At 36.5% G+C, this 17,352-nt stretch overlaps 1 protein-coding gene across 1 annotated transcript in view; it reads left to right on the top strand.

Annotated features, from left to right (window-relative positions):
* Nucleotides 1–17,352, top strand: part of DCC (DCC netrin 1 receptor) — a 764,559-nt gene that overhangs the window by 559,298 nt on the left and 187,909 nt on the right. Inside the window, exon 15 of the mRNA XM_060121767.1 lies at nucleotides 10,582–10,776. Within this exon, the coding sequence (XP_059977750.1) occupies nucleotides 10,582–10,776 (195 nt within the window). The remainder of the gene's footprint in view (nucleotides 1–10,581; nucleotides 10,777–17,352) is intronic.

Raw genomic sequence — 17,352 nt, 5'->3', positions numbered from 1 at the left:
TCATGGAAGCAACCTAAATTCCCATCAACACACAAATGGATAAAGAAGATGTGGCACATATATACAATGAAATATTACTCAGCCATAAAAAGGAATGAAATTGGGTCATTTGTTGAGACGTGGATGGATCTAGAGACTGTCATACAGAGTGAAGTAAGAAAGAGAAAAACAAATATCATGTATTAAAGCATGTATGTGGAACCTAAAAAAATGGTACAGATGAACTGGTTTGCAGGGCAGAAGTTGAGACACAGATGTAGAGAAGAAACATATGGACACCAAGGGCAAAAAGCCGTGGGGGGGTGGGAATGGTGGTTGAGGATTTGGGTGATTGGGATTCACATGTATACACTGATGTGCATAAAATTGATGACTAATAAGAACCTGCTGTATAAAAAAATTTTAAAAAAAGAACTGCCCTACTCCCATCATAACCAGTTAAAAAAAAAAAGGAAAAAGGAAGGAATATAGAAGATTTACTTGGACATAAATGAAATATTCACACAATTAGAAAATCATATTTTTTTTCCCTAAGCATCCAAAGAACATTTAGTGTTTGCCTATAAAGAAATGGATTTAAAGTTCTTGGATCATACTAAACACATTCATTGATCACCATGTAATTAAACTAATAGTTAATAATAATATAATACCCAATATATATTTGCAAATATAAAATATACTTCTAAATAATTCTTTGGTCCAAAAGAAATTATGTTACCTCTCGAATGTAACTTTTAACACCTAAAATCTAGGCAACATGGTTTACTTGTAAACCCTTTAGATTAAAAATATTAGGTACAGTTTTATAAAATTGATTTTTAAATTTTAACAAATACAGAACTTATTTTCATTTGACTATTTCTTTTTATAAAAACATGCTTTTAAAATGCATCTAAGTAGATGTACCAATTTGAGGGTAAAGAGTGGGGGGGTTTATACCATTGATCTTGCAAATGTGATCATCTGGAGATACAAAGATGTTAGTATGAGATTTTATGCACAGTGGAATGTAGGTGGCATGTTGTGAAAAAGGATTTCTTTCACATGGGCTTTTGATAGGAAATCCAGGATATTTTGCATTGCTGATTGACAAATAGGCTCATGGGATAAGGTTTGGCCAGTGGTACAGCAGCCAAGTCATCATGAAGTTGAAGAATACAGCCCCTTATTCTCATTCAAGTGGAATTCACCTTACATATAAGAAATGTTGCCAGCAAAACCAAAACTGGTTTTTGAAAGGAATTTAAAATCTGCTTTAGTTCTTCAGCGAGTGGTTGTTCAAAATCTCAGAGCTCCACTATACAAAGCATGGTACAGATTATTTAGACTTCAATAAATGTTCAAGGAAATTCCAAATCCTTTCCTTGGCTGTAGCAAACTTTTTTTTTTTTTTTTTGGCGGTACACAGGCCTCTAACTGTTGTGGCCTCTCCCGTTGCGGAGCACAGGCTCCGGACGCGCAGGCTCAGCGGCCATGGCTCTCGGGCCCAGCTGCTCCGCGGCATGTGGGCTCTTCCCGGACCGGGGCACGAACCCGTGTCCCCTGCATCGGCAGGCGGACTCTCAACCACTGCGCCACCAGAGAAGCCCTGTAGCAAACTTTTTAATGCTCTCATGAAATGTTTGATTCCCTATGACTTGATTGACTTTTTCTAAGTGTAATGTAATGGATAAAATTGTGAACTCTGAAGTCTTAGTAACTAGGTTTGAATCCTGCTCCACTCGCTATACAATCTTGGGCAAGGAGCTAAACTTCCCTGAGTTTTCTCATCTACAAGTAGAGTAACAACAATACCAACACATTTTTGTGAAAATTAACTATGATAATGGTAGTAAAATACTCAGCATGTCTGATATATATCAAACACTCAACAAATGCTTATTGATATTGTTTGTTTTGATAAATTAGATCTCAAACCTTGACAGCAATATGAAATACTAATATCATTGTCTTATGAAGCTTTTTCTTGTTCATGATCATAAAGCCTTGTCTGCATTAAGAGATTAGATGTGTTCCCTTCTGATACAAAAGCAGGACATACATTCAGCACATCTTAAAAGCCACCATCTAATTAAGGAATAATTTAAAGGGGTGTTGTCATATAATTTTATCAATAGATGCAGGAGGGCGTTTTGTAAATTTAGATGGTTATTACCAATCTTTTAAAAACTCATGTTAACGTAGGAATATAAAGAAACTTTCAAAATATTATTGTAAAAAGCATTATTGGGGCTTCCCTGGTGGCGCAGTGGTTGAGAGTCCGCCTGCCGATTCAGGGGACGCGGGTTTGTGCCCCGGTCTGGGAAGATCCCACATGCCACGGAGCATCTGGGCCCATGAGCCATGGCCGCTGAGCCTGCGCGTCCGGAGCCTGTGCTCCGCAACGGGAGAGGCCACAACAGTGAGAGGCCCACGTTCCGCAAAAAAAAAAAAAAAAAATTATTGTAAAAATGTAAGCATTATGCTACATGGTAAAATACTAACTCCTTCGGCTTTAAGATCCAAACCACCTAAGGAAGCTTCCTATTTCTACTATTTGTGTTATTCAACAGAATGTAGAGGTTTTGGTAAAAACAAAAACAAAAAAGCTTAAAAAGCCGTAACATTTTATTAGGGAAAGAATTGATTTTTATAAATGGTGTGACTGCATATTTGGAAATTTTAAGAAACTACACTGAAAACCTATTAGAACCAATAAGAAAATGTAATGTAGTAGGTTTTGATATATATATACACACACACACACACACACACACACACACAAACATACATACACAAAAGTAGCTTTTTATTACACTATCAATAATTAGTTTAAATATTAAAAAGAAAAGAAATGCACTCATACAGCAACCTAAAGTAAATCTAAGACTAAATTTAACAAGATGTAAACAGATGTATATGAAGAAAACAATAGCATTTTATTAAAATATAAAAAATAAAACATGAGTAAATAGAAAGGTATGTATATTCTTTGATGCAAACCTTGCCATTACATAACTGTTAGTTCTTCCCAAATTAATGGTTAATTTAATATTATTCCAATCAGAGTAAACTTTATATGGAAGAATAAATATAAAAGAATTCGAAAACATTTTGAAAAAGTAGAACAAACATTTTTAGTATAAAACCTGATTTAAAACCAATATAGTACTGTCTGGCATAGAAATAGACAAGTATGTAGATCAGTGTAACAGAACATAGAGAGCAGAAACATTTGCTATCATTTGGGAAATAAATAAAGTAATAAAGTTGATATTTCCATCAGCAGATTATTCAATAAATAGTGTTGAGACTATCGCCAGTACTTTTGGTAGAACATAAAGTTTTCCTTCTCTTACATCAAACTAGTTGACAGTGATTCTAATGATGGAATTGAAGCAAAAGAGGGTGAAGTTATCACTTATATAATTCCAAGACAGATTGGCCATGGGTGGTTTTAAAGATTTTGTTGTTTTTTTCTTTTGGTATTTTCAAGTATAACAAAGATGGAGAGCTCAAAAACACATCCTTTTAAACAATTGGAGGTTGTGAGCTGATCTGCAAGGCATCATTTCTGTTATAACTCAATGTGTTATTCACATTGGGACAGTACCGGCATCCACCAGTCATCCAGGCCAGCAGGCTTCCTGAGATTGGGGGAGGGAATGATTGCAAAGGGAAGCAGCATGAGGAAATTTTGAGGTGGGGGTGGTACTTTCCTGTACCATGGCGGGAATGCTGGATACATGAACTGAGTACCACTGAGTGAATTTGCTGCGTGTAAATTTTAAAACTATATTAAAAAGTTAAGTCTGAGAAAATGGTAGTAGAACTGCAAAAAATAAAATAGAATAACACAGTCGAATTAAATGATGAATAGAAGTGATTGTCCCCTGCAATAAACAAACAACATTCAAAGTTTACAGAGGTGTAGTGGCTTAAGGAAGATGATGTCCTTTGCTGAGAACAGGCCCTGCCAGTAGAAATGAACACAATAGTATGTACCAGACCTGTCTAGAAAGACAGAGTGTGGGTATGTCAATTGCCTTCTGTAATTCCCTGTAAAGAAATATAAGCTGTTAAGGACTGGAGCAAAACTCTAACAAAAGGAACCATAAAATGCAGCATACTAAATAGAGAATAAACATGTATTTGTCAAAAGTACCAACTGCCTGACACTACTTGGCAGTGCCGTATCCACAGCAGACGGTACACAGCCGCAGTCATTTTCGTTAGCAGGAGCCAGAGGAGACCAATCTTGCTGGTGACTAGGAGAAAATGACATTAATAACTATATTTTCATCTCGTTTCAGCATCAAAGTTAAAAAATATTATTCCATTTTTTTTCTTAAAAATGTTATGGAGAGAGTTATATAAAATTGTGGTAATTTTATAGTTAATGAGTCATGCATAATGTATTGAACCTTATAGGAAATATAGACTTTGTTCCTGTATTCTTGAGCGCTTTGTGCCAGGAACTATTCTAATTACTGGAGTTATAGAGAATTTATGGAGAGAGATGAGACAAAGAATAATGAAATAATCACATGAAATAGGTAGCACAATAAGTGACCATAAATCCTATGGGGAAAAACATGAGAGGAGATTATTAGGAGAGTAGTAAGAGATTAGAGATTAGGGAAAGATTGCAATTTGAAATATGGTAGCCAGAGAAGTCTGAAATTGGAAATTAAATAACTGAACCTGAAGAAGGTCAGGGAGGAAGGTATCTCTGAGGCAGAGCTTCCCAGGCAGAGGCTACAGCAAGTGCAAATACCCTGAGGCCAGAGCATGCCTGTCATGTTTGAGGAAAAGTAAGTGTCCACTGTGGATGGCTGGGATGAGGTGAGCAAGGGGGGAAGTGGTAAGAAATGAGGACAGAGCTTCCCTGGTGGCGCAGTGGTTGAGAGTCCGCCTGCCGATGCAGGGGACGCGGGTTCATGCCCCTGTCCGGGAAGATCCCACATGCCGTGGAGCGGCTGGGCCCGTGAGCCACGGCCGCTGAGCCTGTGCATCTGGAGCCTGTGCTCCGCAACGGGAGAGGCCACAGCAGTGAGAGGCCCACGTACCGCAAAAGAAAAAAAAGTAAAGAACCTGGTCTTCCAATGTGATAATGGAAGACTTTAGGGAGTTTTGGGTGATCTTATTTGCTTGATAGCATCTTATTTGTATTTTATTTGTTTTCACACATGCTCACACTGTGTATCCATACAAATTTATTTTAAATACCTTCTATATGCTGGTGGCTTCCATATCGATAAACCTGTCCATGGTCTTTCTCCAAAACCTCTATCCCTTCCTAGTTCCCTAATATCTATATATGGGATTAACAGGCATCTCAGATTGACCACGACCAAAAAATGTGTCTGTTTTTCCTCAGCTCAGTACATCATCCACCAGTTGCCCAAAAGCCAAAGGTCTGTGAGTTATCATCGATCCTCCTCTTTACCATGCCAGTGACACAGCTCTGTTGACTCTACCTCTCAGAAGTCCCAAATACGTACACTGTGTCTCCACAGTGGCCACGCAGACAAGTGCAAACATGTTTTTATGGTCTCCAAATTTTTTTAACTTTTTAAAGAATTGTTTTAAACTACACATTACGCAAAATTTACCATTTTAACCATTTTTAAGTGTACGATCCAGTAGCATTAAGTATAGTCACACTGTTTAGTAACCATCACTACTACCCTTCTCCAAAACTCTTTTAATTTTGCAAAACTGAAACGCTATACCCATTAAATGGTAACTCCTTACTCCACCCTCTTCCCTCCTCCCAGCTGCCAGCAGTCATCATTCTACTTTGTCTTTATTAACTTGACTGCTTTAAATATCTCATATGTATGGAATCATATAATTTTGTCCTACTGTGACTAACTTATTTCACTTGCATAATGTCCTAAAGGTTCTTGTAGCATGTCAGAATTTCCTTCCTTTTGAAAGATGAAAATTATTCCATTATATGTATAGGACACAGTTTGTTTATCAGGATGGACACTTGAGTTGCTTCTATCTTTTGAGTATCTTGAATGCTACCTTTTGAGTATCCTGAATGCTGCTATGAACACAGGTATATAAATATCTGTTTGAATACCTGCTTTCAATTGTTTCAAGCATATACCCACAAGTGGAATTGCTAGATCATATGGTAATTCTTTTTTTTTTTTTTTTTTTGCGATACGTGGGCCTCTCACTGTTGTGGCCTCTCCCGTTGCGGAGCACAGGCTCCGGATGCGCAGGCTTAGCGGCCATGGCTCACGCACCCAGCCGCTCTGCGGCATGTGGGATCTTCCAGGACCGGGGCACGAACCCGCATCCCCTGCATCGGCAGGCGGACTCTCAACCACTGTGCCACCAGGGAAGCCCTGGTAATTCTATTTTTAATTTTTTGAGGAACCACCATATTATTTTCCATAGCAGCTGCACCATTTTACACTCCCACTGGGTGACTCCCTTTTTATCCTCTTCATTTTCCGTCTATGGTCAAGCACAGTGACCTTCTTTGGTTTCTTCAAGTACTAAGTTCCTTCTTGCTCTAGAGGTTTTGCTGTAGTTATTCCTTCTGTCTATAAAGCTTTCCACCCTGAGGGCTACTTGACTGGCTCTCTGATCATTCACCTTAGACTCTTCCAGGGATACCTTCCTTGATGTGTCACGTATGTGATTCAGTTATATCCTATATCCTAGCTTACCAAGATCTCATGATTTCCTTGTTTGTTTATTCTTAATTTTTTTGGTCTTATCTCCCTCAAAACTCTATTCCCAGTACCTAGAACTATGACTGATGCATAGGAGATGCACAGTAATTGTTGAAATGTCGCTGAGATTAGTCTGCTAACTTTCCCAGTGTGCTATATGTGAATATTACTCATTAGTGAAACTCCGTATCATCACTCAGAGAATAATAAATATTCTTTAGAAACAAACTAAGACAGAATTCATAATTCCATAATCTAATCAGGAATGGCAGTTAACCTAGTTATCTTGACTCTGGTAGAAATTTGCGGCCTTGTTAATTTGGATATTTCAGGCAAGATATGTTCTTTGTTTTCAAGTTATTTCAATAATTACCTTACTACTTCTCTATGCTTTATATATGCAGTCATTATCCTAGAGGTACTTATAAAATCTGTCATGTACTTCTAAATAGCAAATTTGTTTTGGCCTTCAAACAAAGGGTACTTACATCATTTACCTTGCATAGCGGATTTTCTAAATGTTTTATAGTTCATTCCAGTAGTAACCACTTTCATAATCTGTAAGGTCAGCTGCATTAGACAAAACTCACGCAGGTAGCATAAAAGGAAAATTGTCGTTTCTGTCTTTATATTAAGAAGTGAGTAGGTGGGTACAAATGGGCTATTTAACACAGTTATCTTTATGATGAGGCCATATATTTTGAATGACTTAAGTCTGATACTTGACAGGCACCATTCCGTCTGGCCCAATGATCTTTTTTTTTTTTTTTAATTTATTTTTGTCTGCGTTGGGTCTTCATTGCTGGGCGCAGGCTTTCTCTAGTTGCAGCGAGCAGGGGCTACTTTTCATTGCAGTGCACAGGCTTCTCTTGTTGTGGAGCAAGGGCTCTAGGCACACAAGCTTCAGTAGTTGTGTCATGCAGGCTCAGTAGTTGTGGCTTGCAGGCTCTAGAGTGCAGACTCAGGAGTTGTGGTGCACAGGCTCTAGAGCACAGGCTCAGTTGTTGTGGCACATGGGCTTAGTTGCTCCGCAGCATGTGGGATCTTCCCGGATCAGGGCTAGAACCCACGTCGCCCGCATTAGCAGGTGGATTCTTAACCACTACACCACCACAGAAGTCCCTGGCCCAATTATCTTAACTGGGTTGTAAGAACCCATTAAATGTTTAGGTGGGAGGCAGCATATACTCTTATGTATCAACACCCTTATTTTTTTATCATGTTAAAAAGTAGTTAGAGGTTTGCATCTAGGATTGAAACTCCTTTTATGTAGTGAAGAATAAAGATGAGTCTTGTGTACCGACAGCCCCTCTTCTTCAAGAATCAGTTCGTGCATTCATTACCATGGTATCCTTAAAGCTCTTATAGATGTAATTTTATGGTTATTAATTTAACTAACTTGCAGGGGGATATTCTGTGGTTTGCAGAAAAATGGAGAAATAGTTATTCTGAATTTTTTTTTCTTTTTATTCTAAAAGATGTTGAATATTGTCATTCAAATCATTAGGCTTTCATATTATTTTGAAAAAGTCATAAATGCAGAAAATCTGAATCATATTTAGTTCCTTTTCTAAAAATAAGATTAGGCAGATTATCCTATTTCAATAATTATTTCAAAAACATCAAATATGCCAGATAGAATTCATTGGAGAGCCCATTACATTTCAAGGACACTGGAGAGCCTCCATGGCAATAGGGTTGAAAAGTATTAATCCATCCCTTTCATCTTTTTATTACTTTTACATTGGGTTTATACTAGGAAGTGCTTTACAAACATTGTGTTCTGTTGTTAAGATTTATATATACATTTTGAGATGATTTTTTTACACCTTTGCATATTATATCTCCGGCATCTTCAGGGCAAGCAATAGCTTGTCCCTTTTGTTCACAAATGGGTATCTTCAAGGACAAAAAAAGAGCATCTTTAGAAAATGTTGTTGACGTAGCACCTTTAGAACGTAGCATCTTTTGAAAAGCTGTTAGTATGGTACCTAGTTTAAAAGCTTCAATAAAAAACATGCTTCCATATACCACTTAAGCTAGAAGTGTGCGTGTTGAAGATGGATAAAGGTGGTGAAGATTACATCATCTTTTGCCATTACATCAAGGAGAAAAATAAAATTTAATATTACCTTTAGCCATCAAACTCTCCTACATAATTTGACATGTATTACCTTCAGAGATTTTCAGTATTAAAGAGATAATGAACACAAATAGTTTGAATACAGTTTAAATCACTAATATTTTTGAGTACTTATCAATTGCCAAGAACTGTGCAAAGCACGTAACGGACTATTAAAGTTTACATGGGTATATTCTTTCTTAAATTTCTTCCTAGAATACTTCTTTGATTTTCAAAGAATAGGCTACATGTGCCTGTATGAAACCTATCAAAATATACATCATAGGGCTTCCCTGGTGGCGCAGTGGTTGAGAGTCCGCCTGCCGATGCAGGGCACACGAGTTCGTGCCCCCGTCCGGGACGATCCCACATGCCGCGGAGCGGCTGGGCCCGTGAGCCATGGCCGCTGAGCCTGTGTGTCCGGAGCCAGTGCTGCGCAACAGGAGAGGCCACAACAGTGAGAGGCCTGCATACCGCAAACAAACAAACAAACAAACAAACAAAAATATATATATATCATAGTATATTGTAACTGCCTTTTTACTTTTCTGTCTTTTCCATTAAACTATAAACAACAAGAGTACAGGTTTTAGGTCTGCCGTATTTACTCTCTCCTGTAACGTGATTGTCATGGGTACCTAGCCTTATACCTCAAACCTAGTAGGCACTCTACTAATATTTATTAACAGAATTATGATCAGTGTCCAGAAAATACCTCATTTCTTTAGGGATAGGATCATAGGGAAGAATGGTGATGTAAAAATCAGAAGGCCAATTTATTAATTTTCAACGCAGTCTCTTTAAAAAAAATTATATCAGGGTAGCGAGTGCATTTTCTTTCTGGTAGCTGCTGCCAGTTGGTGCTACTCATAATTGGAGTGTTTTGGTGCATAATTTTAATAAATCTCCTCACCACGAAATGAGACCATTACTATCCTTATCCTCATTCTGCACATGAGGAAACTGAGGCTTAGGGAGGATAAATAAGGTTTTAAAGTTTCACATCTAGTGAGAATCCAGTAAAAATTTGAATGCTTCTCTTGATTACTTCCAGAGCTCAAGCTTTGTGTCAATCAGTATTTGGAATGCCAGTTTAATTAATAGGTAAACTCAGAGAAGATAAATAATTTGATGAGGACACACAACCAGTAAATGACAGAGCCTGGTATTAAAGCCAATTTTCACACTCCAAAGTCTGTGTGGCTTTAATCCGGGCCACTCTCTCCTTTCCTTTAATAATAAATACACTTTTCGCATATGCAATAAACCATGGGTCAAGTACCATCCCATTCATGCTGAGCAAATCATGGCCCTAAATTTTTTATCCTGACAATTTCTTAAGAAAGGACTGCTACATTCATTTTCTTCTCTAGTTAAATCAGAGTAAATAATCCTTGGGCAAGACAGTTTTTGATATTGCATTTCCCTTTCTATTATTCTTATATCTGTGTTGATTTTGCCCCTTATTAATGATACCTAAGAAGAAATATATGAGAAAGAAACAATCCCAAGGAGAAAAGTCTGTTAGAAGAAAAGATGTATGATGCTACAGTGCCTCTGGAGGGAATTCAGTATCCTCTTGCGTTTAAGAAATCCTGAGAAAGTCAAATCAAACATAGAAATCATATCATAAACTAATACAAGGAGGAACTCGGGCAATAAGTGGTGCGTCATTTGAGGGTCTGTGGAACATGATATTAAGTCTTGTTTAAATGGGACCTTTTACCATGCTCTGTGTTCTGTTATGAAACATGGTGTTGTCCTCCTTTTGAATTCTAGAGTCTCAAGTCCCTGACCAGCCAAGCTCTCTTCATGTGAGGCCCCAGACCAACTGCATCATCATGAGTTGGACTCCTCCCTTGAACCCAAATATTGTGGTGCGAGGTTACATCATCGGTTATGGCGTTGGGAGCCCTTATGCCGAGACAGTACGTGTGGACAGTAAACAGCGATATTATTCCATTGAGAGGTTAGGTGAGTAGCTGTGATTTTTCTTCTCTTAAAGAAAATAAATGACTTATTTTAAATTATTTTCTTTCTTGGAAAATTGTTCTTTGGAAGTTTATTTCAATTTGTAACATATATTAATTCATAACTCTCTCACCCACCCTCCTATATACACACATACATTTTCCCTGTCTGGATTTTGAATTGGGGAATTTTATCTAGACAGATACACAATAGTGTGTGTCCTGGTATGTACCCTGCCTGCGTGTCATAAGGATAGAAAAAGTGCATTGGAACATTTTTCTTTTTCCTCTGTCAATGGAAACTTCTAATCTTAATAATTCTTACAGAAAGAAAGTCAGCAAATTTTTTCTTTCCCTAGAAAGATATTCTGTCAATTTTTCTTTAACCTTGAATTATCTACTCCCATTACCTTCCCCCCCCTTAGTATTTATAGATAAAGCTTGATGGATATCTCATTATGACTGTAGAACAACAAGATTTTTAAAAAGGAATTTTCAACCAAGACAGTAACTTGGAGCAATCAAACTCCTCTCTACATATATTCCTGATCCCTCCCCATCCAACTTCTCTTACAGTATTTAACCTCCTTTTACTGAATACAATACTTCTATTGTGATGTTTCTGAATTCATTGAAACTTTGTTTATTCAGAGAGGGTTAACATGTGCAAAATTTTCATATTCATTTTACATTGGATTTTCCATAGTGCAATAAGAGATTATATCATTAGCAGAGGGAAATAAAATGAATATGTCATATATAGCGTGCCAATAAGTTAAACAATTGTCATAATGCAAAAAGCAAGTTGATTCTACCTGTTGATTTAACACAATATTATTTGAAATGAAGTACAGTGACCTTCTCAGTGAAAAGGCAACCTGATTGAATTGCTGTTTATTTGTAGTATCTCTCAGAAACTGAGCATTTGTGATGAGAAGCCTGATTTGAATTTGAATAGCTAAAATGCAGTAGCAAGAAAAGGTTTTGTCACTGCAAGAGGAAAATTGCACTGACCCATTCTCTCTATAATTTCTTCAAACACTAATAAGAGAAGCACCTTCTGCAAATCTCCACAATTTTAGTTAGCTTGGCATTTGGAAATAATATTCTCTCAGTCAGTCCCTGAGTTTGAATGCAGAGGCAATCACAAAATTCATATTTTATGGCTATGAAACGTATGTCAGGGGACTTTCATTTATCCATTATTCAGTATACTACACCATCTCTGACAATTCATCTTGATGCCACACACCAAAGAGAGAGATTCCCGTGGCAGTACACAGGCTCTCCGGCAATGAGGTTGTGATGCAAACTCAGAATGAAGTCATGAAGGAAAACTGCATTGTTTCACCATGTGCTTTTGATAATGATGCTCTTTATTACAAAGATACTCTACCATGAGTTTCCAAGTCTAGTAAAGTTGAGGCATTTGGGAGATTAATACCGTGGCAAATCTTTCCAAATGCTTAAAAAATAAATTTCCCATCGTAAGGTATGTTTTAAAGAGCTGGGAACGCTGATAAAGGTAAAATGAGCTAGGACCCTGTCTTAATGATAGATAATCATGAGTATGCACTTTATCTGGAAAGACACCCACCCACTCTCCCACTAAATGCACACATGTATATGTACATAAGTATTTAAATTCTACTGAAACTCTTTTAACATAGTACCATGTCTTAACATAAAATATAAAATAGTGTTTTATTGGGCTTCCCTGGTGGTGCAGTGGTTGAGAGTCCGCCTACCGATGCAGGGGACACGGGTTCGTGCCCCAGTCCAGGAAGATCCCACATGCCATGGAGCGGCTGGGCCCGTGAGCCATGGCCGCTGGGCCTGCGCGTCCGGAGCCTGTGCTCCGCAATGGGAGAGGCCACAACAGTGAGAGGCCTGCGTACTGCAAAAAAAAAAAAAAAAAATAGTGTTTTATTATTGTTCCAGTATCCTCATGGTTATGCAAATAAACCGGTATTTTTTCAACATGAATTTCCACTGATTGGCCAAATGTATGTTAAACATATCTTAAGTTCTAATTTTTATAAAGATAAAGGATTCAATCAAGTTCACATTTGAACTCTACAAAGAAAACATCAATATTTCATTTGTTCTACTGAACATTAAAATAGGTGTATCAGTTTTTATAGTATCTTTTTGAAAAGGTATTTCAAGTACAATTTTAAAGCTATTAATTTAGACTTTTATATATAATAGACAAAAGGGAATGATATAATTTAAGAACAGTATGACAGTTATAGAATTAAAAATGAATTAAGGAAAGTTGTAATACTTTTAAGCATAGGGTCAGCCATAACTTCAAGTATCACGATTGTATTTTAGACTATAAAAAGTTACGTGGTTTGTAACTGACCAGTAAACCTCCTCTTTTCTTTGGTGAGAGATGAGAAGTTCCAAATAGCATTTTGTTTGTCAGCATAGTAACTCACTATTTAGACACCAGGTACTGTGACCTGCATCAGGACTAGAAATACACCACCATTTTGAACAGTATCAAATATTGCCTGATTTAAAACAAAACAAAACAAAGCTTACCTAGTGCAGCATAGAGTTTCATTAACCAATGTTTGTACTATTAGATGTTTATAATTAATCTTTTGAAATCTTCCTCCTTTTTATTCAAAAGTCCTAATGCCAAGTTTGGTGTATACACATGGTATAGATGCACAATATCTGAATTCTAGCAATGTTTAGCAAAATTAATTTGAAATCAGGTCCCTTTTTAAAAAAAACTTAATATTTACTGTCTGCCAGTCTATTGATCAATCTATCCATCAGTCACTTTATCTTTTTATCTTTGTGGAGGTATTTTTATAGATAACGAACTGTGCATATATAAAGTGTACAATTTGTTGAGTTTTGAAAAGAGCTTTATTGAGTTAATTCTCAAACAATATACTGTGTATTTTTGAATTTCTTGTTTAATTTCTCTCAGCAATATTTTATAGTTTTCAATGTAAAGGTCTTGAGTTTTTGAATATTTTTGTTAGATTAAGTCCTAAAACATATATATATGAATTATTCTTTAAATTTATTTTCCAGCTGTTTGCTGCGAACAAACTGATTTTTTATTGTTAACCTTGGTATCCTAAGACCTGTTAAATTCAACTATTTGTTCTACTAGTATTTTTATAGATGCTCTGAGATTTTCCATTTAAATGAGCATATCATATGAAAATGGGAACAGTTTTATACTTATTTTCTGATCTTCCTGCGTTTTATTTCTTTCTCTTTCTTTCTTGCAAAGATGAAGATCTTCAGTAAAATGTTGAATAGTGAAAGCAGGCATCTTTACTTTGTTCCTAATCTTAGGGGAAACATAAAATAGGACTGTATGGTCAGGCCACTCAAGATGGCTGTTCTCTTGCTCTCTGTCCATCCCCAGCCCCACCAGTGCCTGTTTCACCTAAACCCTAAACCCAAGACTGACCTTCCTATGCACTTGCCCCAGGCCCCAGCTGGTGATTGTTCTTATCAAAGGGGCCGTGAGAGGCATGCCCCTCTACTGGTTTCCATGGTAGCTAATGAGCTCACCTGAGGTCAATTCCCCTATAACTGGTAATCTCCACTTCACTTCCGGAAGCGAAGACTGCCGCTATGTCCTGCTTGCCATCTGCCCGAACATGGGTGGCTGTCACTCCAGGACCTTGCTTCAGAAGTGTAAGCTCCCTTGTTCATTGGTGTCTCTGTTGCTGACTCTGGGCTCTTTCTTCGGTCTTGACGCTATGCAGATGCAGGGCTTTGTAGGCCTGCGGGGTACAGCCCAGCAAGGACGTTAGTTAGTTGTAGGTTCTTCATAGGTGTCTGTTATCACATTGAGGTAGTTTTCTACTATTCCTAGTTTTATGGGAATGTTATCATGCTTATTTGTTGAATTTTTGTGAAATAATTTTCTGTCTCATGAAATGGTCATATATTTTCCCTCCTTTCATTTTTTTTAATATCATTAATTATATTGATTGATTTTTGAAGGGAAAATACCCATTCTTATATTGCAGGATTTAATTGGTTAATAGTTACTAAGGATTTTTTTGCGTATATTCATAAGTACATTTGTCGATAAATTTCTATTCATTTAGCGACTTTTTCCAGTTCTTTTTTAAAACTAAACTTATACCAGCCTCATAAAATTATTTGAACAATTTGCTTTCTCTATAACTGAAAAAGTTTGTGTAAAATTGATATTTTTTATTTCTTGAGTATTTGATAGAATTCACTAACAAAACCATGTGTATCTGAGATTTCCATTCAGGAAGGCTTTTGAAATGAATTAAATTTCTTTAACATATACAGGTATTTTCATATTTTTAATTTTTTCTTGTATTGATTTTGGCAAGTTAATTTTTTCATGAAATCTGTCTATTTTATTTTGTCACATTTGTTGGCATAGAGTTGTTCGTTCATGATATTCTCTTACTGTTTGTGGTTATCTGTGGTGATAACTGCTTTTACATTTCTGATACTAATGATTTATGTTCTCTTTCTTTTTTGTAATCAGTCTAGGTAGGGGTTTATCAATTTTGTTGATCTGGTCAAAGAAAGAGCTTTTAACACTAATGATTGTTTCTACTATCTATCTTTTTTTCTTTCATATTTGCTCTTGACTATTTTCTTTCTTATACTGAAGTCATAATTTGCACTTCTATTTGTAATTTCTTAAGGTAGAACCTCATAATGTAGGCATTTTAAGCTATCGCTGTTTCCCTAAGCACCACTTAGCTTGCATTCCACAAATTTTTTTACTTTTTATTTTTTTTGCTATACGCGGGCCTCTCACTGTTTTGGCCTCTCCCGTTGCGGAGCACAGGCTCCGGACGCGCAGGCTCAGCGGCCATGGCTCACGGGCCCAGCCGCTCCGCGGCATGTGGGATCCTCCCGGACCGGGGCACAACCCGTGTCCCCTGCATCGGCAGGCGGACTCTCAACCACTGCGCCACCAGGGAAGCCCTCCACAAATTTTTATATGTTGGATATTCATTATCATTTAATTTAAAATATTTTCTAATTTTTCCTTGATTTCTTTTTGCCCTATGACTTATTGTGTTGCTTAATTTTACAATTTTGGGTTTGCCCAGTTATCTTATTATTATTGATTTTTAATATTTTTATCATGATAGAAAATACACTCTGACATCACTGTTTCTTACATTTAAAATTTTTTATTTTTTAACCATTTTTTATTGAAGTATAGGCAATTTAAAATGTGTTAGTTTCAGGTGTAGAGCGAAGTGATTCAGTTATCCATATATATATATAGAGAGAGAGAGAGATTCTTTTTCAGATTCTTTTCCATTATAGGTTATTACTAGATATTGAATATCCCTGTGCTATACAGTAGGTCCTTGTTGTTTATTTACTTTATATATAGTAATGTGTATATGTTAATCCCAAACTCCTAATTTATCTCCCCTCGCCCTGCTATTTCCTTTGGTAACCGTAAATTTGTTTTCTATGTCTGTGAGTCTATTTCTGCTTTGTAAATAAGTTCATTTATATCATTTTTTAGATTTCACATATAAGTGTTATGGTATTTGTCTTTGTCTAACTTACTTCAGTTATATGTTAATCGCTAGTTCCATCCATGTTGCTGCAAATGGCATTATTTCATTCTTGTTTATGGCTGAGTAATATTCCATTGTGTATATATACCACCTCTTCTTTATCCATTCATCTGTCAATGGGCACTTAGGTTGCTTCCATGTCTTGGCTATTGTAAAAAGAGCTTCTATGAACACTGCGGTGCATGTGTCTTTCCAAATTAGAGTTTTTGTCTTTTCTGGATATATGCCCAGGAGTGGGATTGCAGGATCACATGGTAATTCTATTTTTAGTTTTTTTAAGGAACCACCATACTGTTCTCCATAGTGGCTGCACCGAGTTACTATTTTTAAATGTTTGAGATTTGTTTTAGGGACCAACATACTGTTAATTTTGTTGAATGTGCTATGTGAACTTGAAAATCATGAATATTCTGCAGTTAGTAGATATAGAGCTCTGTAAATGTCAGTTAGATCAAGTCTTTGATAGTGTTTTTCAGATCATCCATGCCTTTACTAAAATTTTTGATCAGTAGTTTGTGAATTGCTAAGATTGAGTATCAGAACCACCTTTTATAAACATAGAATCATCTATGTCTCCCTTTAATTCTGTCAAATTTTTTGCTTCATTTATTTTGAGAGTCTATTATTAAGCCAGTATAGATTTATAATTGTTATGTCTTCTTGGTAAATCACCTCGTTTAGCATTATAAATGTCTCTCTTTATTTCTGATAACATTCTTTGTCTTCAAGATGATTTTATCTGTTATTAATATAGCAACTCTAGCCTTCCTTTACTTACAATTCACATGGTATATCTTTTTCAATCCATTACTTTCAATTTGTGTCTTGTACTTAACGTTTGTCTTTCTCTTGTAGGTAGTATATAGTTGGGTGTTGGTATTTTATGAACTGAAAATTTCTGCCTTTTAACTGGAGTTTTTAGACCATTAAAATTTAATGTAATTATATGAATGGTTGAATTTAGGTTGATCATTTTATTTGTCTTTTCTGTTTGTTCTCTCTCT

This window comes from Lagenorhynchus albirostris, chromosome 14 (assembly GCF_949774975.1).
Source record: "Lagenorhynchus albirostris chromosome 14, mLagAlb1.1, whole genome shotgun sequence".
Classification (NCBI taxonomy): Eukaryota; Metazoa; Chordata; class Mammalia; order Artiodactyla; family Delphinidae; genus Lagenorhynchus; species Lagenorhynchus albirostris.
This window is presented reverse-complemented; position numbering and strand designations above follow the sequence as displayed.